The sequence below is a fragment of the Leucopleurus acutus genome, assembly GCF_964270905.1.
Source record: "Leucopleurus acutus genome assembly, chromosome: 3".
Classification (NCBI taxonomy): domain Eukaryota; kingdom Metazoa; phylum Chordata; class Mammalia; order Artiodactyla; family Delphinidae; genus Leucopleurus; species Leucopleurus acutus.
The window spans coordinates 59167122-59194065 of NC_139145.1; the positions used below are offsets into that span (position 1 = coordinate 59167122).

At 48.6% G+C, this 26944-nt stretch overlaps 1 protein-coding gene across 1 annotated transcript; it reads left to right on the forward strand.

Annotated features, from left to right (window-relative positions):
* The first annotated feature begins 11066 nt into the window (after positions 1 to 11066).
* HBEGF (heparin binding EGF like growth factor) lies at positions 11067 to 22688 on the forward strand. The gene is made up of 6 exons (XM_082836269.1): positions 11067 to 11114; positions 11305 to 11478; positions 15138 to 15315; positions 21031 to 21186; positions 21971 to 22061; positions 22643 to 22688. The coding sequence occupies exons 1-5, from the start codon at positions 11069 to 11071 to the stop codon at positions 22041 to 22043; spliced, it is 627 nt and encodes a 208-aa protein (XP_082692395.1). The 5' UTR covers positions 11067 to 11068; the 3' UTR covers positions 22044 to 22061; positions 22643 to 22688.
* The last annotated feature ends 4256 nt before the right edge of the window (positions 22689 to 26944 follow it).

A 26944-nucleotide genomic window follows, 5' to 3' on the forward strand; every position in this document is an offset into this window, starting at 1 on the left:
CTTCCATTCTCGACACAGCAGCCATAGGGGCCCTCATTTATTTTTATTTTTATTTTTTTAAATACATTTCCATTTCACTCAAACATAGAGGTTCTTTTAAAAGGCAATCAAGCCATATAACTCTTCTGCTCAAAACCCACCCAATACATTCTCATTACTCTTAGAAGAATAATCGAACTCTGTCATGGTCTATAAGATCTGATCTATAGTCTGGCTCCAGCCCTCCTGCCTCCCTGATGGACTCTCATACCGTTCTGTCCTTGCTCACTCCTTTCCAGCCACACTGGCCTCCCTCTCTTATGTGAAGCCTGTTCCTGCCTGAGGGTCTTTGCAGTGGCTCTTCTCTCTGCAGGGGAGGCTTTTACCCCAGATCTTCACAGGACTGGATCCCTGTCACCTACATCTCATCTTAGATATTACCTACTCATGGAGTCCTAAGTTTCTCCATCACATTTCTCTGTTTTATTTTCTTCCTGGCAATTATCACTGCTAGTAACTGCCTTGTTTATTTATTTTTTTAATCGTTTATTGCCTGCCCCTACACACACACACACACACACACACACACACACACACACACACACACACACACACACACACACACACACTGGAATGTACCTTCCACGGAGCAGGTATTTTATCTATCTTCTTCACCACTGCCCCTAGAGCACCTGGTGGCACTCAATAAATACTTGTTCAATGAGGTCATAGGAAGGGAGGGGCTGAGAAATGAGCTGAGCTTCTCATTGAGGCCACATGAGGGCGCTGCTCCCCGCGGAAACGATCGCTAGGGCCGCTCCCTTGGGCCAAGCGGCAGGGTTTGCTTCCCAGAGCGGACCCACTAGGGCGCAGAGATGGTGGGGATGGCAAGAAGGGGTCCTTGATCCTCCGCCTTGCCCTGAGCCACTGCAGACTGGCCTGGCGGGATGGGGTGCGGGGGAGCGCAACAGCGATGGGGCGAGAGACCCATCAGGCTCATCTGAATGCAGGTCAACCTCCCCACTGGATACCTGGGACCCATTTCCTCTCTGAAAAATGGGACTCAGGCTGGCCCTCTCCACCAACCCCAGGTCTGGACTTGGGGCAAATTTCTCAAGTCCAAGGAGTTCCCAGGGCAGGAATTAGAGGAGCAAGTCACTATATTACCAGTTGGGAATTGGGTGCTGAGTCCGATGGGGGAGTTGGTTTCAGTCCCAGGAAGAATAGAAACTGGCCTAGGGCTTGAGAAGGCGGGGAATCCCCGTGACCACCCCTTCAAGAATGTGTCCCAACCCCAGGGGCAAGTGACTCAAGGGAGCCTGAGGGGAACAGGCGCTGGATTTGGCATGAATACCCCCTCACAAGCACAGCCTCCCTTCCCTCCCCCATTCCAGCTAAAGTTCAGAGGGTCTGCCCTTGCCCTCTCTGTGGCCCCAACTACTCTGGCTCCCCAGGCTGCCTGAAATAGAGGGCCACCATGCCTCCACCCTCCCTGGGCCCTTCTCCCTCTTGGGTCTCAAGTGCCCTGAGCTGCACAGGTTGGTGAGGGAGGTGAGTGAGGGTCTGTCTGTGGGCATCAGTGGTCTCCCAGACAGGGCCAGTGAAGGTGTGCTGTCTGGGAGGGCAGCCCTGGGCATGAGCCCTGGAAAATACCCTGGCCTAGGAATTCAAAGACCTGGTTCTCATCCTAGCCGAAACACAGACTTGTTGGGTGTCCTTGGGCAAAGCCCCTCCCCCCTCTGAGCCTGTTTTCTTCCACCGAAACTGAGACAGTTGGAGTAGATGATTTCCAAGGTTCAAAGTAGACCTTTAGCAGTACACTGAACTGGCCCTGAGGGGCAGGAAGCAGTGTCACCAACTGGCTGCCTCGGTGTAAATCCCGGCTTGGTCACTTTCTAGCAAGTGGAGAAGAGATTTACCTTTGCAGAACCTGAGTTTTCCTAATAGCAGAAGGGGAATAATAAAAGTGCCCACTTCATAGGCTTTATTAAATGGAACAATGCATGTAAAATAGGCCTGGTACGTAGTAAACACAATAGAGGAAGGCTGTTATAATTAAAAGCTATGAAAATAGTCACTTCCAGAGTAGGGAAGAAAGAAAATATCATATAGTGAAATGTCAGTTGCATCCAACCACTGTGCTAGGCACATTATCTCATGTAATTCTTATGACAAGCTTTTAAAAAACTCAGTTTTTTAAAACTTTTAATTTAACTTATTTTAAAAAAACGATGTGAGTCTAATCATAGAAGAAGAACTATAGAAGAAGTTGTAGGGCTTCCCTGGTGGCGCAGTGGTTGAGAGTCCGCCTGCCGATGCAGGGGACACGGGTTCGTGCCCCGGTCCGGGAAGATCCTACATGCCGCGGAGCGGCTGGGCCCGTGAGCCATGGCCACTGAGCCTGCGCGTCCGGAGCCTGTGCTCCTCAACGGGAGAGGTCACGACAATGAGAGGCCCGTGTACAGCAAAAAAAACAAAAGAAGTTGTAAAAAAAAGCAGGTCTCTGGCTGGTACCTTTCATCCAGCTTCTCCCAATGGTAATATCTCACATAACAATAGTATAATATTCAAAACCAGGATGATGACATAAGCACAACACTGTTAACTAGACTGCAGGCCTTATTCAGATTTCACTTGTTTCCATATGCACTCATTTGTGTGTGTTTGGGTGTATAGTTTTATGAAATTTTATCACATGTATAGATTCACTTACAACCAGCTGAGCAAATTGCTCAGCCTCGTTAAGCCTTGGTTTTCCCATCTATAAAATGGGAGTGGGGACATCCCTGGTGGTGCAACAGTTAAGACTCCATGCTCCCAATGCAGGGGACCGGGGTTTGATCCCTCGTCAGGGAACTAGATCCCACATGCATGCCACAACTAAGAGTTTACATGCCTCAACTAAGGAGCACACCTGCCGCAACTAAGACCCGGCACAACCAAATAAATAAATAAATAGATAAATAAATAAATAAATAAAAATGGGGGTGAAGATACTATTTTCCTCAGAGAGCTGTTGTGAGAATTAAAGGAAATAATGTATGTAACGCTCTTAGAACAATACCTAAAATGTAGTGAGTGCTCAATAAATTTAAGGGTTTTTTTTTAGAAAAAAAGCACATTTTTGAAAAATGACTTCAATACATAAATAATTTGCATGTGTTCTAGAGAAAACAGAAAATGCTCATAAGAGTAAAAATAACATAAAATAAATTTTCAAATGCCCTTTTACCCCCAAATAACCACTGTTAATTTTACTCACACCACAAATTTGAGGTATATTTCATTATTCTTACTTTATCATAAGAACACTGAGGCTCAGATAGGTTGAGCAGTTTGCCACAGTCACTGAACTTATGAATGAGGAGCTGAGATTGAATGCACACTCTTGCCTCCAGGAGCTCACAGCTGGGGCCAGCAGACAGGCCTATGAGTCATACCAATCCAGGGCAGACTGGAATGAACAGCCACTGCTGGTTTCTGAGTACTTGCTATGTTCCAAGCACTGCCTGAGCACCTTGCAGGTTATCTCAGTGAGTCTTCACAGTAGCCCTTTGAGGTAGCTAACGTTCCCATTTCTGGATGAGGAAACTGAGGCTCAGAGAGATATTTTGTTCAAGGTCAGAGTTAGGGGCTGGTGGACCCAGGGAGCAGAAAGGTGTCGGTCACATGCCTCAGCCCAAGCTTAAAGCCTCCTCTCTGAGGGATTCAGACAAGATGCTAGGAGAGTGTCTGGGGAGAGAGAGTCTCTCCAGCTGGAGCTTTGGGCATCTCTCATCCTGGGGCTGGGGTGCCCTTCTCTGACCCCACCTTGACCCCAGACACCAAGATCCAGCCAAGATTTGGAGTGGACCCTGACAGCTGGAGCCTGCTTCCACTTGTCACAATGCCGACACTCCATCTGGAGTGGAGGGGTGAGAGCCTTTGAAAGGAAGAGGCAGAGGAAAAAGAGAGATCGAGTCTGCAGAGCAAAACCACCCGAGCCCTCAGTAAACCTTTTTACCTCAGGCTTTCCGGTCGCCTCTGACCTAGACTGCCAGACTCAGGAAGTGTTGGGAAGGCAACTGCAGGTATGTGATTATTGAGTTTCAAACTAATTACTTATGCTCCCCTTACTTCCAGAAAAGATTTAGACAACAAGAGACATAGAAACAAGTAAATATTTACACGATTAAAGAGCTCCATAATGAAATCAAATTGGAGAAGTAAGAAATCATTGTCTTCAAAATGCTGGACTGGGGATAATCACTGCAACTGAGCCCCAAAACTTAACTGTGAGCTTCCTGGCAGTGGATGCAAAAAGGGAGCATATGAATTCCACACCTGCATTATCTCATAAAAGGAAGTACCTATACCAGATACCAGATGAGCCAAACTTCCTAACACTGAACTACAAGAGGAGTTTATTACACCTCATTCAGGCACTGGCCAGGGACCTTCTACATAATAATATCTAGAACAGCGTTTTTACAAAGGATACAGATATTCATATTCCATGTGAACATCTCTTACGTTAGTGGTTCTCAACCCTTTCAGAATCGATATTTCCTTTTTATTTATTTATTTATTTTTTATTATTTTTTTTTTTGCGGTACGCGGGCCTCTCACTGTTGTGGCCTCTCCCGTTGTGGAGCACAGGCTCCGGACGTGCAGGCTCAGCGGCCATGGCTCATGGGCCCAGCCGTTCCGCGGCATGTGGGATCTTCCCAGACTGGGGCTCGAACCCGTGTCCCCTGCATCGGCAGGCGGACTCTCAACCACGTGCCACCAGGGAAGCCCGATGTTTCCTTTTTATAACAAATACATTAACGTCCCTTTACTATTCTGAAATGAAGTTCACAAATAATATCCTAACTGCACATTTACTCTTTAAAGAAAGTGAATACCCTAATTAATATAAAAGAGGTGATTTAAAATAAAATAATATTATTTGAATAGGCAAATGCTTGGTCAGACTACTCTAGAAATCTCAGTGAAGTTGCACCTACACAGACTTACCTTGAATGTGACAACTACAAATACTAACGGACACAGGTTTGTCATTTGGCAACTCAGATAATGCCAAAATGAAAACTCATGCTAATTTCATTCCTGGAAAAGTCAGTGCAAAAACTCTTTTTGTATTTTTGTGTGAATTAGAAATGAGTCTAGGCTCAAGTAATTATAATCAAAATTTCACCCATATGAGTATCTGACGGGACACTCAAAAGCAGTGAAAGTTGGGGCAATTCTTAATTGTGTGTGCCTGACGTCCTTCCCCCACGAATGCCTGAGGACTCCTCAATCGGTGACAACCAAAAACTCTCCCACAGATTACTAAAATATCCCCTAGGAGGTAGTATCTCTTCCTTTGTGAACCATTGTCTTAGATCAACCTTAAGTTATAAAAAAGAGCAAATGGGAATTCCCTGGCGGTCCAGTGGTTAGGACTCCACGCTTCCACCGCAGGGAGCACGTCCCGATTCCTGGAGAACTAAGATCTCGCAAGCCACGTGGCGTGGCCAAATAAAATAAAATAAAATAAATTTTAAAAGAGAGCAAATGGATATTGTTAAATTGCAGCTCTGTGACCACATTTCTAAGAGGAACCAAACTTATACATTCCTGGTACAGGATGTGATATGACCTCGTTCCAAGGCTGAGCTCTGGAGACGTTAATAATAGTACTGACCTATTTATATAGGGCTTTCCCTTTTGCCAAGCACTTTCAGAGATGCTATCTCCTTCAATTGTCACAAGAACCCCCTAAGTAGATTGTTATTCTCCCCCCATCTGAAGATGAAGAAGCCGAGGCACAGAGAGAAAGTTATCACACCCTGTAGATCAGGCATTGTTGATCGTCATAGAATTGTCTCAGCAAGACTTTTCACAGCAGCACGACTGCCAACAATTCACTCTGGACATCACTGGCCAGTGCCTGAATACAGAACAATTGTTTCAAACCTTCATTTTCTATGGAGGAACCTGAGGCTTGAGGAAGGAGGCGGGTTGTGTGATGGATGAGAATCACTTGCCTGTCCCTCCAGTGAGCCATCTGTGCTAGGGGATGATGGAAGGGGTAAAGTCCTGGGGCTGGAGATTTAAATCTCTTGAAGCCACAGAAATGGAGGAGGATGGCTTGGAATCCAGGCGTTCGCCAAGCACATCATAAGTATCCTTTCCTCAACATCTTCTGGGGATGATAGGGATTTCAGACGTCCCCTTAACACCCCCCCCCACCTCATCCATTCCTATCTATCATCCTATTCAAATGGATCTTGACCCCAGGCCATGAGACATAAGAGCCTCTCTACACCCAGGTGCACAAGAAGTATTATCTGGCACTTCCTCCAGGGGCCCCAGTCAGCATAGGAGGTGCATGGGGACTCCAAAGATCAGGCCTGAGTTCAAATCCCGCTGCACCCCCCCAAATTGCCTGATCAACTGGCTCTCATGGGGATAGAGACACGGATGAGAGAAATCAGCCTGGGGTAGGAGAAATGACCCCTTACCGTGAGCTTCCAAGTTTGGGTAACTGGGCTCATGGCCACCTGGTGATAGAAGTACCCTCAGTGGAGGAGCCCCTCCGTTATCCCCAGCCAGCCGAGTTCTGGGTCTACTTGGGACTGACTTTTCTGGTCAGAATGGAAGGAGAAGGCAGCTGAATCCCATCCCCCAGGGGTCACATGCTTCTCTCTGAGCGATGAGGGCTGCTTTTTTGGGTAGAGGTTTCTAAAACTTTGAGTGGCCTTGCAGATCCACCAACTCATTGGTGAGAATGGCCATCTCGCAGCAGAGAGGGACCACTTCAACTGAGGATGACTGGCCCAGGTGAAAGCAGCACCTTACTAAATTCCCACTGGAAGGAAAGGAGGGAGGAAGAAAGGAAGGAAGGAACAAAGAATGGGAGGGAGAAATGAAGGAAGAAAGGAAGGAAGGGGGAAAGGAAGACAGAAGGAAGCATTTGGTCCTAACTGCAGCTGTCACCACGTAAGCACCTACTATGGGTCAGGCATCATATTCTGCTACTATTATTATCCCCATTTTACAGATAAGCAAACTGTAGATCAGAGAAATTGACTACCATGTCCAAAGTTAGAAAGAAAAATAGCAGAACCTAAATTTGAACCCGTGGCAGTCTGGCTCCCGGGAGTGTACCCATTTCGCTAGCTGTCCTGTTGCCCTTACCTAGGCCTCCCTCCAGTCTGTGAGGCAGAGATTCTTAGCACCTCCCCTCAAGACAGATGGAGCACTGAGCCTCAGTAAAGCTGAGGATGTTATTGTCGGTAGAGGCAGAGAGAGGGCGGCCATCGTCTCATGCATTTGTTCAGAATAGTGTTGAGCTTAAGAGCACAGGCCGAGGAAACAGAGAGGAATTCTAATTGAGGCTGAGATTCTTACTAACTGGGTGGCCTTGGGCTGTTACTCACCTGTTTTTGGCCTCACCCTTTTAAAATAGGGAGGAGTATATCTAGTCTTAGGGCAGTTGTGAGGATCACGCAAGATCATGAGCACATGGGAAGTGTCATTATTTAAAGTTCTTCTGCCTCTGCCTCAGAGGTTCAGATTTCGTTCAGATGCTTAACTCGTTATCCTAATTATGCAGACCAGTGCTTCATAAACTGGCTGATGTCAGAATTGCCTGCCAAAAGTGTAAATGCCTGGGACCCACCCCAGGAAGTTTTGAATTAGGAGGACTTCTTTATCTTAAATAAGTTCCCAGGTAATTCTGATGCATAGCCAGGTGTGGGAGAACCAATCTATTAGCATAGACATCTCAGCCACAGTGGGGAAGAGACTCAGGTGCGTCCCCTCTCCAAGTCCCCTTCTCCCATTTCTTGTCACCGCCAGCACCTCCTTCCCACTGGCTTGCAAGTGCTCTCCCTAAATGAAGGTCTGTATGGCCTAGCTGAGTCAGTGACAGTGTCCCAAGGAGCCTGTCTTTCCAGAGGCCTGGGAACCCAGCACAGAGCTGGGAAGCAGGATGCCAAGGTTTCTGCTGTGGATTTGCCCCCTTGTGACTCACTAGTGGCCCAGGGCCAAGTAGGTTTCTAAGCCTCAGTTGCCCACGGTCCACAGATAGTCAGGGAAAGAAGAGTGGCCTGTCTGCTTCCTCAGGAGTGTGTCCCTGGCACTTGACTGCCAGAGAGCAGGTGGGTTAGAGAGGCCTGGGTAGAGAAAGGGGAAGAGGTGAAAGAATCCTGCATAACGATGCTTTCTCACTGACGTCCCTCCTTTGATGCTCACAGTGATAGGGAATCAAATCCAGCATCTACCTTGGGCCTGTAACATTCTCTGTTATCTGTCACTAGCCTTTGCTTCAATGTTATCTCATAACCCTCCCTCCTTTCTGGCCTCCTTGCTGTTCCCTGAGTGCTCCAAACTTGTTCCCATCTCAAAGTTTTTGCCCTATTTGCACGGCTTAGAATACTTTGGCAATGGATCATCACAAGTCTGGTTCCTTCTGCTTATTCAAGCATCAGCTTACAGGTCACAGGCTCAGAGAGACCTTTGCTAATCAGTCACCAAGTCTAACGTGTTGTCCCAAGCACTGGGACACAACATCCTATAGTATATTATTGAATTTTAACTTTCATCTTAGCGATTGTCATCATAGGATCTAGTTTACTTTTTAATTTACTTCACGTGTTGCCTGTCTCCCCCTACGGTAGAGTGCAAGCTCCATAAAAGCATATCCTTGGCTGTCTTGTTTATTGCTGTGTCCCTAGTGCCTGATAAGTGTTCCGTGATTATTTGTGGAATAAATGAGTTAATGACTTTGTCCCAGAATGAATCGTGATTCCTTTTTCTGATTAGAGGACACCCAAAGTTCTGAGAGAAGTGACTGTCCCCAAACCATTCCAGGCCCTTTGTATTCTTTTTGCAGGTCCTTCCCATAAAACCTGGCTGACACACAAACTGAGCTGGGGTGAGGCTCACAGGTGTGATGAAAGCTTGGAGTTGCCCCATGAATGGGCTAAGACTGATGTGAGGGTGAGAAGGCAGAAGGTCACAGTGTGTGAAGGGAGAGGCAGGCTGGGACAGGAGAGCAGGGTGTGAAACTGGCAGTGGTGAGGGGAAGGGGGTGACTTGGCTGTGTGTCAGGAAGTGTTTCCCTCCACCCTCCCCTGGGGAGAGCCCTGACCCCAAGGTGGCTTCGTTTTGGGGAAGCAGGCTGTCAGGCAGCTGCTGAGGGAGAATAAAGGTGTGTCCTGGGTGGTGACAGTCTACTGAGGTCCTAGGCCCAATACTGACCACCAAAAGGAACAATCCCACAGTGGCACTTGGCCAAATAGGTGACAGGTGAGCTTCCTCCTAAAAACCAGCCCAACCACACGTGGAGCCTCAGACCTGTGGGGAAGGGAGAGAAAAGAGGTTGCTAAGGAAGTGGAACAGTCAGTATAGAATGATTAGTAATAATAATGATAATAATAGGTCACATTTATGACAATATGTCTGGCCCTATACTAATTGCTCTATATGTGTTCCCTCGTTCAATCTTCATGAAGCTCTCTACAAAGTAGGCATTATTATTATTGTTATTCCCATTTGAGAGATGTGGAAACTGAGACTCAGTGAGATTAAATATCTTGTCCAAGGTCACACAGTAAGAAGCAAAGTTAGGATTCCAGCTTAGATCTGTAGTGATTCCAGGGCATTATGGAAACCTAAACCTGGGGAGAGTTGCTAGGGACAAATTAAGAGGGAAGAGCCCCATTTACCCCTGCAGAAGTGGGGATGGGGAGGGAGAGTGGGATAGACTATGTATAAATAGCAGGCCTGTTTTTATCCCTACACATGGGCTGAATCAGGCAAGCAGCTCTACCTGGCACAATTTGAGGGCTCTGAATGCGAACCCAGCCCTGTGTCTTACAACTCCCGTCCCAGCGTGTCCCTGGGAGCTGAAATGCCTACTGAGAGAGTAATTTCTTTGGGTCAGGACATTGACTCCAGAAGACCCCTGTAAAAATTCGTAAGTTGGAAGAAAAACACATCAATCTCCTGGCACCTGTTGAATGTGGCAACCTAGGCTAGCCAGCTGGGTCCTGTGGGAGGGGGCTCAGCTTCTATGTTGGAGAAGAAGGTGGTGTTCAAAGGCAAGGAAAAGTAGGAGGCTTGTTTCACAGCCTGTGTCTCTCCAATCCCAGAAGCCTGGGAATTATACTCAATAGTTCAAAAATCCTAATGGAGACAATGTCCTCTGGGACAAAGATGAGGAGAAGCCACTCCAGTGGCTGGAAGAATACCACTAACTTCCTTTCCTTTTGCTGGGTTGATACCAGGTGCCTGCAACTGCAACTCTGGTAACCTTGGGCTCACAAGACCTCCTGGCATTCATGTGTCTAATTTTAAATGATAAATGAATTAATTATTATTTACTACTTGATTTATCGGTAGGCAAAGAAGAGGATTTCTGAAGCTCAGAAGATGACATGGGTGGAGGTCTCTGGTTTAGAGCACGGATGACCGGAGGGACCAGGCCTGGAAGAGAGGAAGGAATGAGGGGTGTCCAAGGGCGAAGCGCAGCTCAGCAGTCCCAAGGCTGCAGCGTGACAGGCATCTGGGGAAAGGTAGGAGCTGGTCCCCGCCACCTGCCGGTCAGCAGCCCTACCCACAGTCAGGCCGCGGCTGCTCTGGCCTAGTCCCAAAATATGTGAGCACCGCCCCCTTCTCCCGCCCCTTTTCCCAGCCGCGCCCACGGGCTCCGGGGCTGGGCGGCAGGCGCCTGGAGCCGGGCGGGAGTCCCAGCGCGGGAGGAGGGGGGCGGGGCGGCAGGGGGCGGGGCGGAGTCTCGGCACCTCCTGGAGCCTTATTCCCGGCCGCAAGCCCGGGAGCCCTCAGTCTACCGAGGGAGCTGCGCGCGGAAGGCAGCTGGCTATACTTACTGAGGCTCAAGGGCTCGGGCGGACGGACAGACAGAGTGAATACAGAGACGCCCAGCGGCCGCGAGCTCCGCTCAGATCCCAGCCAGGCTTGCACGCAGAGGCCGGCAGCAGAACGTGCCCGGCAGGATCTCCTGTGCTCCTCCCACCCGGCTCCCGTGCCAGCGCCCGGTGGCCGCCGCCTCCAAAGTGACTGCTGCCTCGCCGCCTCCGCCGAGTCCGGGACCATGAAGCTGCTGCCGTCGGTGGTGCTGAAGCTCCTTTTGGCTGCAGGTAAGAGGGCTGCCGGGGGTCGGGGGGGATGGGGACGTTCTGCAGGGGACACGGAGGAAGATCGCTGCAGCGCCCCCGGCGCGGGCCACTTGGTGGGGCCCGTGCTCCCTGGCAGGCGGGCGCCGGCAGCGGTACGTGGCGACGGGGGTCTGGGCGGCGGGTCTGAAGCGGCCTCGTCCCTCACCCGCAGTGCTCTCGGCGTTGGTGACCGGCGACAGCCTGGAGCGGCTTCGAAGAGGGCTGGCGGCTGGAACCAGCAATCTGGACTCCCCTACTCAATCTACGGACCAGCTGCTGCCCCCGGGAGGTGGCCGAGGCCGGGAAGTCCTGGACTTGGAAGAGACAGACCTGGACCTTTTCAGAGGTGGGTGTGAGGGATGCCCATCCTCGGACCCCGGTGGACAGTTGAAGAATAAGTGGATCTGGCATTTATGCCGATTGGGCACACCTATGGTTTGGGGGTTTTCATGGAGGACCTCAAGGAAAAGCCGCTTGGCCTGACAAACTCACTGGGGGGGTCCTAGAATGTAGATCCTGTTGTCTTTCTTGCCCAACGTAGTCTCACATGCCACGTTGCTGCCTTTCTGCATACTCTGAGGCAAATTGAAACAGGCAAGGTGTGTGGGGTTGGTACGTTCCTCTGAGGTAAACTGGGTGATAGGAACAAGGAATGGTTGAGATGCTTTCCTTAGAGTTTCTATGAAAAAATGTGCACAACCCCTAATTCCCACATCAACTGACTATTATGTATAAAATAAGGTAACAGATGTGGAGATGCTAGGCACATACAAGGTGTGCAGTGTTAGTCTCCTCCATCCACCTGTCTCCAGGTTGGGGAAACAGGGGAACGAGGAGCACTTGGTCCCCCCTCAGGTTAGGCCAGCACCTCCTTGGGAGGCTGTGAATGGTGAGCACTGGGTCCCTAGAGAGCTGTATTGATATGCTGGGTGTCTACAAATCCTACACAAGCCTGGATACTTCCTGACCACCTTGAGTCCCTGAGAGAGACTCCAAGGGAGGAAGGGCCAAATGGGATCCTTCAACCAGCAGAGGTGCTGTGGCTAAGTAAATACAAGCACAGAACAGAGTCCAGAGCCTCCAGTATTGCCTGCTTCCTTGCCCCCAGTCACCTGCAGAGATTCTTAAGGGTGGAGCAGGGACTGAGCCCCGGAATGACTATATTTGGTTGGAAAGATACCCACCTGTTCTGGCTCTGTCTGCTCCTCTGCCACCCTTCTTCCTTACCCAGAGTTTCCCTTAGGTGCTATCTCTATTTAGTATACATCAGGGGTCTGCCCCAAAGCTGAGGCTGGGTTCCCACCTTCCATCCTCTCACAGTGGCCCTCTGGGGGTCACTCCTGGCCTGAACAACCTGTATTCTCCTGGCCCTCTCCTCATAGGCAGGGCAGAGCTGGGCTGTGACTCACCCTCCACCCACACAGCTGCTCCTCCTAGCTCTGCAGACCTGACTCACTGCTCCCTCTCCCCGGCAGGAGCCTGGCTGTCACCCTGTCACTCTCTCCCTCCCTTTTCTTTTTTTTTTAAAAAATTTATTTATTTATTTATTTTTGGCTGTGCTGGGTCTTCGTTGCTGCGTGCGGGCTTTCTCTAGTTGCAGAGAGCGGGAGCTACTCTTCATTGTGGTGCTCAGGCTTCTCATTGCGGTGGCTTCTCTTGTTGCAGAGCACGGGCTTTAGGCGTGTGGGCTTCAGTAGTTGGGGCACACGGGCTCAGTAGTTGTGACTCGTGGGCTCTAGAGTGCAGGCTCAGTAGTTGTGGTGCACGGGCTTAGTTGCTCCACGGCATGTGGGATCTTCCCGGACCAGGGCTCGAACCCGTGTCCCCTGCATTGGCAGGCGGATTCTTAACCACTGCGCCACCAGGGAAGTCCCTCTCCCTCCTTTTTCTGATCGGCTGGGCCCTCCTGCCTCAATTTCACCACAGCCATGGTCATTGGTTTCCTCTGAGCATCTGCCTCACCTTCTGAGTTCTGAAAGGGCCTGGTCTGCACCAGAGGAAACAAGAGTCTATGGGACTACTACTGGCATCTGCCTCTTCTTACTTGGGTTTGCTGGGCAAAGACTATTTTTCAGGTGTAGGGATCCTATCACCTAAAATAAATAACTGTTACCATTTATTAAGTGCCTCCTGTATTCTAGGCACTTAACATGTTATTGTGGGTTAATTAATCCTTGCTGCAACCCTCTGAGATAGGAACACCTGTTCTCCACTTTTTACCAAGAGCTACAGGGTTCAGAGAGATTAAGTGACTTGCCCAAGATCACATGGCTGAAATTCGAGCATGGGTCTGCTAACTTCAGAGCCCATTCATTGTCTCATTCCTGGCTCAGCATCCCATGTGCTCTAGGCTTGTCTGCAAGAGGGGACTGGGTTGTGTGAGGCAGCTTGGTGTGTTGGGAAAGGGCACTGGATATGGAGTCCAGAGACCACATTTCAGATCCCAAACCTGTAGGACCTTGGGCAAGTCACTGCCTTTCGGGACCTCAAGTTTTTCAACAGAAAATGGAAAGCCATATTTTTTGAAGTCAATTCCACCTTGAGGATCCTAGGACTCCAGTCTAATGTATGACGCTCATCCTTCTACCAGACATGTGGCTATAGCCATAGACAGCAGGCACCTTTTTTCTGCTGGGACAGGGGAGGGGAGACTTGTGTCAGACCCCTGGGCTGATGGGCATAGCCCATGATCAGTCCCAGCTGGATGTCTGTGTGAGGTTGTTTTTCCCTTTTTAAGTGTGGAAAGAATGGGGAGAGTTATCATTGTTCTAGTTCCTTCTGATAGTTCTTTACTTTCCATCTTTCTGCTTCTTGTGCACTGTACTCCCCATCCTAGGGAGCTATAAACAGGACATCTGGGGATATATGTAAATGGACCTTTGAGAGAAGTGGTGAGCTGCAAATAGCACACAGAGCAGGGTAAATATTTTGTTTGATGTCAAAAAAGCAAGGCTCTTTGAAATTAGCACACTACTGTAAATCAACTATAGATCAATAAAAATATTTTTAAAATTAAAAAAATTTAAAAAGTTAAAACAGCAAATCTCTGACCAGGGGTGGCCTGCTTGCTGTCCCTGAGCCTGGTTCTGCTCTGGGCTCATGGTCCGCTGCTGCTAATGGGTACCCCAGAGGGGACCACCTGGACATGGGCACTGTTCTTATTTTAGGAGCCTCTTCCCTCTAAAATACTCTCCAAGTACCTTCTCCAGAAGCAATTTTTATCTCTGACGCTGTCTTCCTGCAAATGGGTCACTCAGTGTAGCATCAGGAAATGAGGCTGATTTAAGGCCAAAATAGAACCAAGTGGGCGTGGGGGAGTAGGAGATGAGGATGAACAGTGGGGTGGGGGTGAGGTTAGTAGAACTACCCAATCAGCTGCAGTTACTCAACAGAAGCTACTCAACAGAAGCTAGCATTCTTAGAACGAGGTCCTTTTTATTTAGTGTCACTTGGACCCAGTAGTCTTTTTTTTTTTTAACATCTTTTTTGGAGTATAATTGCTTTACAGTGGTGTGTTAGTTTCTGCTGTATAACAAAGTGAATCAGCTACACATAGACATACGTCCCCTCCCTCTTGCGTCTCCCTCCCACCCTCCCTATCCCACCCCTCTAGGTGGTCACAAAGCACTGAGCTGATCTCCCTGTGCTATGCGGCTGCTTCCCACTAGCTATCTATTTTACGTTTGGTAGTGTATATATGTCCATGCCACTCTCTCACTTTGTCCCAGCTTACCCTTCCCCCTCCCCATGTCCTCAAGTCCATAGAATGAGGTTCTTAAACTGAGTTTATGAAATGTCTTCCTTGGGACCCCCCAGCCTCTACTTCCTCCACCACTTTTGGGAGGTCTGCCCAGTCTTCCTTCAGCTCTTGGAAGGCACTGAGCCGAGAGGCCTTCCCAGTCCTCTGACTTCAGGTAGGATCAAAACATCCTTCCAGACACTGTGCTGTTCTGATTTTTTCCCCTGAGGAAGTCAAAGACGTAACAGGGTACTTTTCTACCGCAGCTGCTTTCTCTTCCAAGCCACAAGCTCTGGCCACACCGAGCAAGGAGGAGCGTGGGAAAAGAAAGAAGAAAAGCAAGGGGTTAGGGAAGAAGAGAGACCCATGTCTTCGGAAATACAAGGACTTCTGCATCCATGGAGAATGCAAATATGTGAAGGAGCTCCGGGCTCCATCCTGCATGTAAGTGTCCCTTCCCCGGGGCTGACTGTTAACAGCTCACTCTTTGTCAGCCTGGTGGCTGTTCCTGGTTGTCACTGTTCCTTGAATTCATAAATCCACCCAGTTTCTTCTCAACCTCTGGGAGGAAGTTGGGAGGAGGGGAAATATTTTTAGTCAGCGGAAGGGGCTCCCCCCAGCATAGGATGCAATTTCCTGTGGCGTGGGTTTGTGATGCTCTTTCATCTTTGGGGGCATTTCCTGCTTGCTCAGAAATGAGCACACGCTAGGAGAGCTGACACCTGAAGGCAGGTTCTTCATTTCTGCCTCATGCCCTACTCCAGATGGGAGAAGCCAGTAGGAAACATGGCAGAGTGGGGCTCCTGGGTGGAGTGGAGCTCCCGTGGCCTTCTTTCCCAAGTCCTGCAGGTAGGTATGAGGTGCATTTGGATATGTGCTATGCAGGTATGTGTACTCAGACATATGTGCATATGAATGAGCAAATGTGGGTTGATTCTAAGACATGGCAGGACTGTAGAGAAAGCAATCATTGTGGGAGCAGGGAGAAGCCCCTCCTCCCTTCTTCCTTACCCTGGCCAGGGCCAGGAGGTGGGGGACATGGTGGGTATTGACCTTTGGCTATGGGGGTGGGAGAACACTTCCTTTGTGTAAGATTAACGGAAAATGGAACCCAACTCAGTAGGCATCAGCCCCCGGTCAGGCAGCACCACCCCTTCCCTGGGCAGGGGTGTGGGTGGAGAGGCCATGGGTTCCCCAGCCACTCTGCTAGGCCAAGCCCAGCAAATGGCTGCCTTGGCAACCCCTCAGGGATGACGACACTGCCATGCTCTGTGGCAGGCATAATGTCGCCACTGTGCCTGAGACCAACACCCACATCAGGCTGTAAACATGCACTCTCTTCTGCTGGGCCTGAGTTTCTGTGGAGTGGCAACCTCTGTGACCTGGAAGGCTCTGGACAGAGTCAGGAGATTGCTGTGTGCACACCACTTCCCAGCCTGTCAAGAAGGCTGGCTGCCTCGCATCTCTTCTGCTGTGATTGGTACAGATCCTTTTTTTTTTTTTTTTAAAGCTTCCTTGTCCCATCTGATCTCATATAGCAGAGTTGCCCTGTATTTGGCAATTGTCAGACAGACCCATCACCCCCCTCCACGTCTACAGTCACTTGTGTGTCCTCTCCTTTCATATCCTTGTCAAGAGCTTGGTATTGGAGAGGGTTGCTTAAGAGTGACCTAGACAGTGGGAGGGAGATGCAAGAGGGAGGAAGTATGGGGATATATGTATACATATAGCTGATTCCCTTTGTTATACAGCAGAAACTAACACAATATTGTAAAGCAATTACACTCCAATAAAGATGTTAAAAAAAAAAGAGTGACCTAGACAGTCCCCCAATTATTCTTCCAGAAGTCTTGAGACAGGGCAGGGAATGTTTGTCCTAAATTTGTAAACTGGCCTCATTAGCACAGGGTGGAGGCAGTGACTCTGAGCATAGTCAAGATGGATCAAGGCCAGAAATCTGTCTGGGCCGAACTGGTCCAGGGCGTTGGTGGAGGGACTTCCACTGCTCAGCTGAGAACCCTTTTAAGGCTTCTCTCCTGGAGAGCTGAGCTTGACTGACCACCTAAACCCAGAGAACCTAGATAATGGTGTCCAGGGTCAAGGTGGCCCTAGGGATGGTGATGGTAACCGTGACAGTGCCTTCCTTCCTTTGCCATGGAGCTTTACAGTTTACATTTAATATGAGTTGAGCCCAGCAGGTCTCTGTTGAGCACCCACTTGGTGTCAGCTATTCCAGGGGACGGGAAAATACAACCCTGTATTTTCAAAAGCCCTCTGCTGGGTAGGCAGGGCTTGCTGTCTGTACTTGAAAGATGAGGAAACTGGAGCCCAGAAGTAGGAAGTGATTTGTCTGAGATCAACAGCTAAATAAAGTGTGTGGAAACAGGACAGGCACTCAGGTGCCTGACTTCCCGTCCAACATGCTTTTCATGCCCCCAGGCTGCACTGGGTGTTGGATTGCGTCCTTCTTCCCTGTCTGTTCTTACAGAGTTGGAGCACGATTTTACAGAGGGCAGCTATTATACTAGAGGTCTCCTAAGGCTTTTTCTAATTGAAGAGCATGGAATCTGATGTGAAGACTCTGTGTCTGCTTCCTAGGCAGATTTTCAAGGGGCTGAATTCTGTGTCTGGCTTGGCAGCCTCCTGCCTCCAGCCCTTGGTACTCAGGGCAGCAGGCAGCAAGAAGACACAGAGCTCCTGGTTTGGGAGAATGTGACATCTGGGCACCTACATCTGGGACACTTTGTGGCTCCTTCTTGCCTCCAGACCCAGCAACCACCAGCCGGGTGTGTCAGGCTGCCGTGGTGAGCTTGAGGCTGGCCGGCTTCCTAAACCAGCCCTCTGCAGCCATCACCCACAGGAAAACCCTTTTGTGTCACCAGCCAAAAGTTGCCCTCAAAGAGCAGTTTCCTGGGGCTCCTGATGAGCTGCTGACCCAGAAACTGGCTGCAAAGTTTCCTGTGGCTGGAGGAAGCCTGGGGACAGTTAGCCTGACGAGGACTCAGAGCTGGAAGAGAGACAGGCCTGAAGGCTCTACTTGACCTCACTGCCCAGATGCCAAGAAGGAATGGCGAGCCCCTTCTCTTTGGCTCCGTCTGACTTTGGTGCTCCCTTCCTCAGGATATGGGCAGTATCCTCCGGAATCTGATTATATAGTAACTCCCACACATGTGGGACTTGGCCTTTTATTAAGTGCTTTTATTTGTATTATCTCATTTGAGCTTCGCAAAGCTCTAGTGACGTTGGCATTTATTATTCCTGCCTTTCACATGAGAAAACTGAAGCTTGGAAACGCGACCGTAACTTGCTCCAGATCACTTGGCTAGAAATAGCAGCAGGACTAGTCTGGAACTCATGTATTCTGAGTCCCCTGCGCCAAATGGTGCCCCCTTACCTCCTGGGGTAGGGGTGGAGAAATCCAAATTGGAAGATGTCTCTGTACTCTACAGGGTCCTTGCTTCTGTTGTAATACAAGTTCTGAAATGGGCCACAGACGTGGGTAGGAGCAACACATCCCAGTTTGATGGGTCACTGGCTCTGGGCAAGACACACGATCTTGCCCTCACCCTGGGATGCTTGGAATGCTCCTTCCCTGGGGGAGCCAGGGGTTGTCTGCAAAGGGAGGGGCACGTGGGTAATATTAGGATGTTTACATTATTATCCTTTTGACTCAGGGTGGGGGTGGAGGGATTATGTAACTGAATTGCGGGACTCTGAGGCCAAGCTTTATTTCTATCATCTGAGTAAGTACCTGTGGGGTTTGAATGATGGGCTGGAAGTGAAAAACAGACTCAACTTCACCTTCCCTCCCCGCAGGAAAGCACAGTCCCTGAAGTCAGCCAGACTGCTGAGTCAAATCCTGGCTCTACCACTCACTACCGGTGTAATCTTGGGCAGGTTATCTAACAGAAGTTTGGCCTCAGTCTCTTCATCTTTAAAATGGGGATAGTAACTCCTACTTCATAGAGATGTTTGTTTTTTTTTGTTTTTTTGCGGTACGCAGGCCTCTCACTGTTGTGGCCTCTCCTGTTGCGGAGCACAGGCTCCGGACGCGCAGGCTCAGCGGCCACGGCCCACGGGCCCAGCCGCTCTGCGGCATGTGGGATCTTCCCAGACCAGGGCACGAACAGGCGGACTCTCAACCACTGCGCCACCAGGGAAGCCCATAGAGATGTTTTTAAGATTACATGAAATGATCCTTGTAAAGCAATTAGCACAGAGTACTTGGCTCATAGTAAGCCTGTAATGGGTGCTATTAATTGTTATTTATCATTCAAGATAACAGTAATAATAACTGAGAGCGCAGAGTCAGACCGCTCTCTGTTTCTGCTCCAGAAACCCATCAAGCCCATCAGATATGTGTTTCCTTGGGGTAACCTACACTGTTCAGAATGGAAATAATTATGAATTTGGAATTTGGCCCTTCTGCTCCCTAGTTGTGAAACATTTAGCAAATCATTTACTCTCTCTGACCCTAATCGTAGTCTTTCAATATGTAAAAGAGGTTATACCTGCCTACCAGGGTGTTATGAGTCTCAGTTAAGCTAGTCGATAAGGACAGTGTCTTATAAACTGTAAAGTGCTTTGAACAAGTGATTTTCCAGGGGTGCTCCTAAGAGCATCCTCTATGTCCTGGCAGGTTAGGGGTCATTGTTTTGTCCACCTGGGCCGATGGGACAGATGCATGGAGAGGCTGGGCAAGGAGCTGTGTGCTCTGCTGTGGGCCTGACCTACATTTATCCTGCAGTGAGGTAGTTCCCCGAAACACCCAGAAGGAGCTGGGAAAGGAAGAGGTGCTGGGAAGGAAGGCAGGGGCAGCCCGGCCCCTGGGTCTGATAGGTCTGCTCCTTGGAACTTTCCTGGTACCTCTCGGCAGGAAGAAGGGATTCCTTGCTCTGAGGAACGAGGTGCCTAACCTTTTCCCCAGAGGATGTGCAGTTCAGAATAGAGGGCCACCAGGTTCTCGGTGCTTCCTTCAGCAGTTAGTGGCCTAAAGTCCCCAGGCAGACAGTGCCACGGCATCCCTGACTGGGCATTTATGGATGTGTGTGGGCAGCACACTGAGCTCACCATCAGACAATCTGTGTCTATGTCTCTGCCCTGCTATGTGACTGTGGGGAAAATAGCTCTGCCTTTCTGTAACATGGGCTCCTACATACATCAAAGGATCTCTGGGATGCTCAGATAAGGAAAGGGATGTGAGGGAATTCCCTGGCAGTCCAGTGGTTAGGACCGCGCTTTCACTGCTTAGGGCCTGGGTTCAATCCCTGGTCGGGGAACTAAGATCCCACAAGCCAAGCTGCGCAGCTCCCCCGCAAAAAAAGAAAGGGACGTGAATGTGCTTGTTCAACTGTAGGCACTTCTCAGTCTTCCCAAGGGCTTCCAGGAAAAGTTTTGTGTTAGAAGAGGCAGTTGCCATCTGATTTATTTCTTGAGTGAGAAAAGCCAAGGTTTTTTTTGTGACATTCTAAAATGTACTGGCAGGACAGCTAGGCAAGAAGAGGTTTTCTTGGTTTGTTTGCTTTGTCCTGGGATGAAGTAGGCCTGATAGCCCAGCGTTCAGAGGCCAAAGGCCAAAATTCAGCTTTCAAGTTGGGCCTTGCACCCAGGGGGAGCTGGGAGTTAAATGAAGGAAACTTGAGAAAAATGACTTCTGGCAAAGGAGCAGGGCCTATTAATAGGCTGGGCAGTGGCAGAGGGACTGGACGCTGGAAGCATTGGTGGGGAAGGCTGGGTTTATTTCTGGGTCAGAGTGTTGAGGGGCCTCACGAGAGGGAGTGATACTGAATCCCCTCAGTCCAACCCACCAGCTCTTGTGCCCAAGTCCTCTGAACATTTTAACACATGTCATTAATCATCCACACGTGGAACACTCTAGCCAAGACCTGAAGTCCTCCTTTGCTTTTTCCCTGCCTGGAGTAGGAGTTTTGTGCCAGAGGACCAAAGGGAATGCAGAAGGGGAGGGCGTGGAGTGAAGGAGGAAGGCCACAGAGCCTGTAGAGGGGCTTCTAGAGAAGGCTAGAGGAAGGACAGGAATCACAGTTAGGGACTGACAGGCTGAAGCTGTGAGGAGTGGGCTCTGGCTTATGTAGGTGGCCCGTTGCCAAGAGTGAAGCCAAACCACTAACTTCATCTCTGCTTTGTTCTGTTTTGGACCAGCTGCCACCTGGGTTACCATGGAGAGAGGTGCCATGGGCTGAGCCTCCCAGTGAAAAATCGTTTATATACCTATGATCACACGACCATCCTGGTTGTGGTGGTCGTGGTGCTGTCATCCGTCTGTCTGCTGGTCATCGTGGGGCTTCTCATGTTTTGGTGAGTGTTACAGGCTGTTTTTGCAAATCACTTCTATTCCTCCTCCTCCAGGATCTTCTACCTGATGGTCACATGAGCCCTCTAACCTCCCAAATCCTGGGCTAGGAGTCTGACTAACATTCCTGGGTACAGGCTCTCCAAGAACCTGGCTTCTCTGGTATGACATAGGTCCAGTGTCTAGAGCCCAGGAAAAAAATTGCCAGGCCGTAGGAGGTCCTGCTTCTCACAGCAGGCTCAGCAACCCACCCATGGAGCCACATCTTCACACAATTCTTTTTCCTGACTCTTCTCTGATGGCATTAGTGTGTGGTTTGGTAGTCAGGGCATCGGTGGTGCTATTGGTATATCCTTCCAAATCTGGGGCATCTGGTCCCCAGGCCATGCTTTCAATCCAGCTTATGTTCTAGACTGAGGAGACCTACTAAGCACTCTGTGCCCATTTACAAGCATGCAACTCATGTGTTGTGAGACCTGGATCAAGTTACCTGTCTTTCTAAGGGTTGTAATCTTTCAGTGATTGTAATCTCTGTTCCCCTACCTCATAAAGATGTTGTGAGGATTGTATAAATGAGGTGAAAGTTCTTAGCAAATTGTAGCCTGCCATTAGAGACAGGCATCCTTTGGGGCAGTTGGACCTTTGGCCAGAGGTCTGTTGAGCTGCCGTATCCTCTGGGCTTTTCCGAGTATGGAGAGAATCACTGGGCCAGAATCTTTTGGAAGGACCAGCTCTGGGGCCTGCACCCTCTAGCAGGCAGAGCTTGCTCACAAAACTTACTTTCCTCAGGTACCACAGGAGAGGAGGTTATGACGTGGAAAATGAAGAGAAAGTGAAATTGGGCATGACTACGTCCCACTGAGAGAAACCTGTGCTCAAGGTAATGGTCCATCCTTTGCCCAATGGTACCATCACCACCTTTCCTGGATCTGTTTCTAGGCATGCTGAATTCTTCTCTTGACCTAGGAGCTAGGGGTTGGGCTGCTATGGAGTCAGGGTCCCACTGCAGAATTGTTTTCAAAAAGGTTCTCAGTGCTGCATCTCCACTTAGGGTGGAAGTTGCTAGAGAGATACCCAAGACCAATGCCTGAGAAGACAGCTTCTCTCATCCTTGTCTCTTCTCCTTCCCACCCCTTCCCAGAGATCTTTCCACTTCTTTTTTTTTTTTTTTTTTTTTTTTTGCGGTACGCGGGCCTCTCACCGTTGCGGCCCCTCCCGTTGCAGAGCACAGGCTCCGGACGCGCAGCCTCAGCGGCCATGGCTCACGGGCCCAGCCGCTCCATGGCATGCGGGATCCTCCCGGACCGGGGCACGAACCCGTGTCCCCCGCATCGGCAGGCGGACTCGCAACCACTGCGCCACCAGGGAAGCCCTCTTTCCACTTCTTAAATCTGGACTCAGGAGACTCTTAAGACCTCTTAAGCTGGATCCAGCTTTAAATGCCTTCTTCTTGTGCTTTAGGAATCAGCTGGGGACTGCTACCTCTGAGAAGATACAAGTTGATGACAGACTCTGCAGAGGGGAAGGACTTCACAACTAGCCATGAAGATTCCTTCATCCCCAGGTGCCATCTAAATTGGGCCTCCCATAACTGCTTTGCCAAAATACCAGAGCCTTCAAGTGCCAAACAGAATATGTCCAGTGGGATCTGGGTCAGAAGAAAGCAAAAGTGAGGGACCTTCGTGCCCTTCTGATTCTCCTCCATCAAGCCCTACTTACCCCTATAAGTTTGTTTAAACACTTATCTTCTGGATTAAAATGCCAGTTAAATTCCATATGCTCCAGGATCTTTGCCTGGAAAAAAAGGAAGGAGAGGAAGAAAGAAAGATTCGGGGACTGGAAGAAAGTAACAAAGATTGAGAAGCCATGTACTCAACAAGCCACCAAGGGATCTGCCATTTGGACCCTTCAGTGCTGGATTTGATGAGTTAACTGTGAAATACCATAAACCTGAGAACTCTGAATTTTGGGACTTCTACCCAGATGGAAAAATAACAACTATTTTTGTTTGTTTGTTTGTAAAATGCCTCTTAAATTATATATTTATTTTATTCTATGTATGTTAATTTATTTAGTTTTTAACAATCTAACAATAATATTTCAAGTGCCTAGACTGTTACTTTGGCAATTTCCTGGCCCTCCACCCTGCATCCCCCACCATCTGGCTCAGCATTAGTCCCCTCTGCTGCAAATGTGAGATGGCTCTGTGATCCATCTGTAGTAATCTATTGTCTGTCCACATTTCGGAAGATCTTCCATGATCTGAGTGCCACAGGGGGAGTTCTGTATGGTCAGGCTGTAGGAATTAACTTTGTCAGATCCACTCTATGAGTTGGACGGCAGTCTTGCCTAGGCGATTGTGTCTACCGTTTGTGTTTTGAAAGCCCAAGGTGCTGATGTCAAGATGTAACAGATATCGGTATTCCCCTGTGTCCTCTCCCTGCCCAGTCTCAGAAGAAGTTGGGCTTCCATGCCTGAAGCTTTCCTGGCCCCTCACCCTGCATGGGTCCAGGTCCACAGAGTGGGAACTCACTGTCCCTTGTGTCAAGACATTTCTCTTATCCTGCCATTCTTCTGGTGCTACTCCATGCAGGGGTCAATGCAGCAGAGGATAATCTAGAAAAGGGATTAGCAAAGAAAAAGGCTGAGGAGGAACAGGAAACATTGGAGCTGACTGTTCTTAGTAATTGATAACCTACCAATTGCTACAGAGAAGGTTGGAGGTGAGGAGGGCTTTTGTGTAAACCCACCCGCCTCACCAAAACTACAAAGGTATGCTGTCGTGGTCCCTTCTGGAAGTTTCTGGTGCCATTACTGAACTGTTACAAACCTGAATTTCCAAACCTGGTTTATATTTATACTTTGCAATTCAAATAAAGATAACCCTTACTCCATAGCCTTCTGTCTGATTGTTTTAACTGGGAGCTAGTTTAACGTAGGTATTTTCTAAGCCCATAAATAGCCCAGGCCTATTTATATATACTATCTCAGTATCCCCAACAACCCTATGTAGGAGGTACTATTGCCCCATTTTTCCAGAATTGGAAACTGAGGCTTGGATAGGTTAGGTAACTTGCCCGAGGATACACAGTTGGTAAGTGAGAGAGCTGCAACTGGTAATCTGATTCTAATCATTTGTCTTAGTACTTATATCATACCATCTCTGAGACAGTAGAGAATAGATCTTTCACATAGGAAGTTGGGCTGGCTGTAACCGGGAAAGACATCTGCCCATTCAGTGGGCAGACCCTGGCGTCAGGGCCTATGCTGTCTGTGCAAGCAGGCATTGCTCCTGGAGGAAACAAGTCACCTTTGACTCCCCTCTCACGCTCCACATTCCATCTATCATCTATCAGCAAATCTTGTCAGACCTACCTTTTGGATATATGCTGAATGCAGCCACTTCTATCACTGTCACTATCATCATCCCAGTCCAATTCACCATCAGCCAGGGACTGAAACTGCGCCCTTAGCTGTGAAAGCGCAGAGTCCTAACCACAGGACCATCAGAGAATTCCCTCTTACCTAGACTCTTGTGGTGGCCTCCTGTCTCCTTTCTTCCACCTTACTCCCATATAGCCCATTTCCAACATAATAGCCAGTGATCATTTAAAACATAATCCAGATCTTGCAGGCCTTCTCTGACTACCCTATTATACGATAGCACATTCCTCTCCCACCCCACTCCTCTTAACTCTCATTATTCGGCTTTATTTTTCTTCATTGCCCTCATCACCACTAACATATTCTTATTTGTTTTTGTCTATCTCTTCCTACTAGAATGCTGGCTCCATGAAGATAGGGGTGTGTACATTGCTCCAATCCCAGATTGTAAAAGAGTGCAATTGAGTTGTAGGCACACAATATTTGTTATGTGGATGAACGAATACAAGAAATGACTAAAATCCAATCCAAGGCCAGCAAGTGGACAGGTATGTGATGCAGTGCTGCCCTGGAAGTGTGACTGGGTTTAAAGAAGGGCATTTGCTGGGGAGGATGGATGGGGATGACAGGATGAATGGAATTCGAGACAGGTCATGTTGTCCTGGATAGAGTGGAAGCAGAGACTTCCACTGGGAGGCCGTTAGACAAGTGCTACCGGATGCCCCCTCCGCATCCTCTTCTCTTTGAGAGTTGTGACATTGTGAAGTTTCTCCGGGAGCCCACAGAGAGATCTTACATGTACTTTGACTGTCCAAAGCTGAACATATGCATAGCCTATAACCCAGCAATTCCACTTCCAGTGATATACACAAGAGAAATGAGTACATATGCTCACCAAAAGATATGTACAAGAGTGATCTTAGCATTATTTGCAATAAGTGAAAACTGGAAACTACCCCAATACTCATCAGTATTTGATGATGAAATGAATAAATACATTGTCATATATCTATACAATGAAATATTAAATAGCAATATGGGTGAATCTCACGACATACTGCTGAGTCAAACAAGCCAGACACAAAAGGATACCTTCCGTGTGATCCCATTTATTTAAAATTTTAAAACAGGCAAAACTCATCTATGGGGAAAGAAATTAGGAAAGGGGTTACTATTGGGATTGATAATGACCGGAAGGGGGAAGATAAGGGAACTTCTGGTGTTCTGATAATGTTATATTCTAAGATTTAGGTACTGGCTTCCCATGTGCACCTCACTTTGAGAAAATTCATTGAGTATGATTTGTGCATTTTTCTACAGGTATTAAACTTCAATAAAAAGATTCCTAAAAACTTTGGTAGGGGACTCTTTTGCTGTTTGCATTATATAAAGCTCTGTAAAGTACCAATGTATTACTTCGGTAGTCAGAGAAAATGGTACAGAAATAACTCTGGAGCAATGAGTTACTTTGAACTCTTCGTGGGGCTCCCTTTCCTGCCTCTAAGCTTCAAGCCTCCAGTCCTCACTCAGGGCTGGGCTTTTCCGAGCACACTGTTTCTCCAGCTAATGTTTCCTGTGGGTTCTGGGCTTCCTGCTTTTCAGCTGCTCTCTCCTCCTGCCCCTGCTGCTGATAAAAGCTCTCCTTGGCTTCACTGGAGTTCCCCTGGGCATCTACTTGGCTGATACAGTGACACTGGGAGCCTCTGAACCAGCAGCCACTTCTCAAGATTGGCCAACAGAAGAGATCGGGCCCTTGTGAGTACTGAGAAACATCTACCTCTTCTCTGTGAGCTTTCCTTTCAGTATTCCTTTCAGTATCCTTTGAGAGACTTTCTTTCTATGACGTACATAGTAATCATTATTAGGTTAATAAATATTTAACATTCATGGAGTACTCACTAAGTAGGGCCCACTGGGCCAGGAGGTAGGTGCTCTGACTTCACGCATGACGTAGATGCTTAAGGTGAGTGGTAAAGTCAGGCTGTTAACTCGGGAAGTCTGACATCCAAGGCTGTACTCTAACCACTAAGCTACATTCTCAAATGAGTTCTCAGGGCCACACTTGTGTTCTCTTCTTCTCAAATCCAGAAAATATATAGTGAAGAAATTACATGAAAAAGATCTTAGAGAGCAACTCCTTAGAGTTTCTTCTCCTGCCCCAAAATGCCTTATCAGGGTGCTGGGGAAGGAACAGGAATACAGACTGACACAAACTTGAGTCTGAGTCTAGGCTTCACTGTTTACTAGCATGTGGCCTCATGAATGATACCTGACTTCTCTGAACCTTCCTCCCTATCTATAAAATAGACATACTAAAAATATCCACCTGGAAGAGTTGCAGAAATGATATATGTGAGCCAAGTGCCTAGCTCAGGGTCA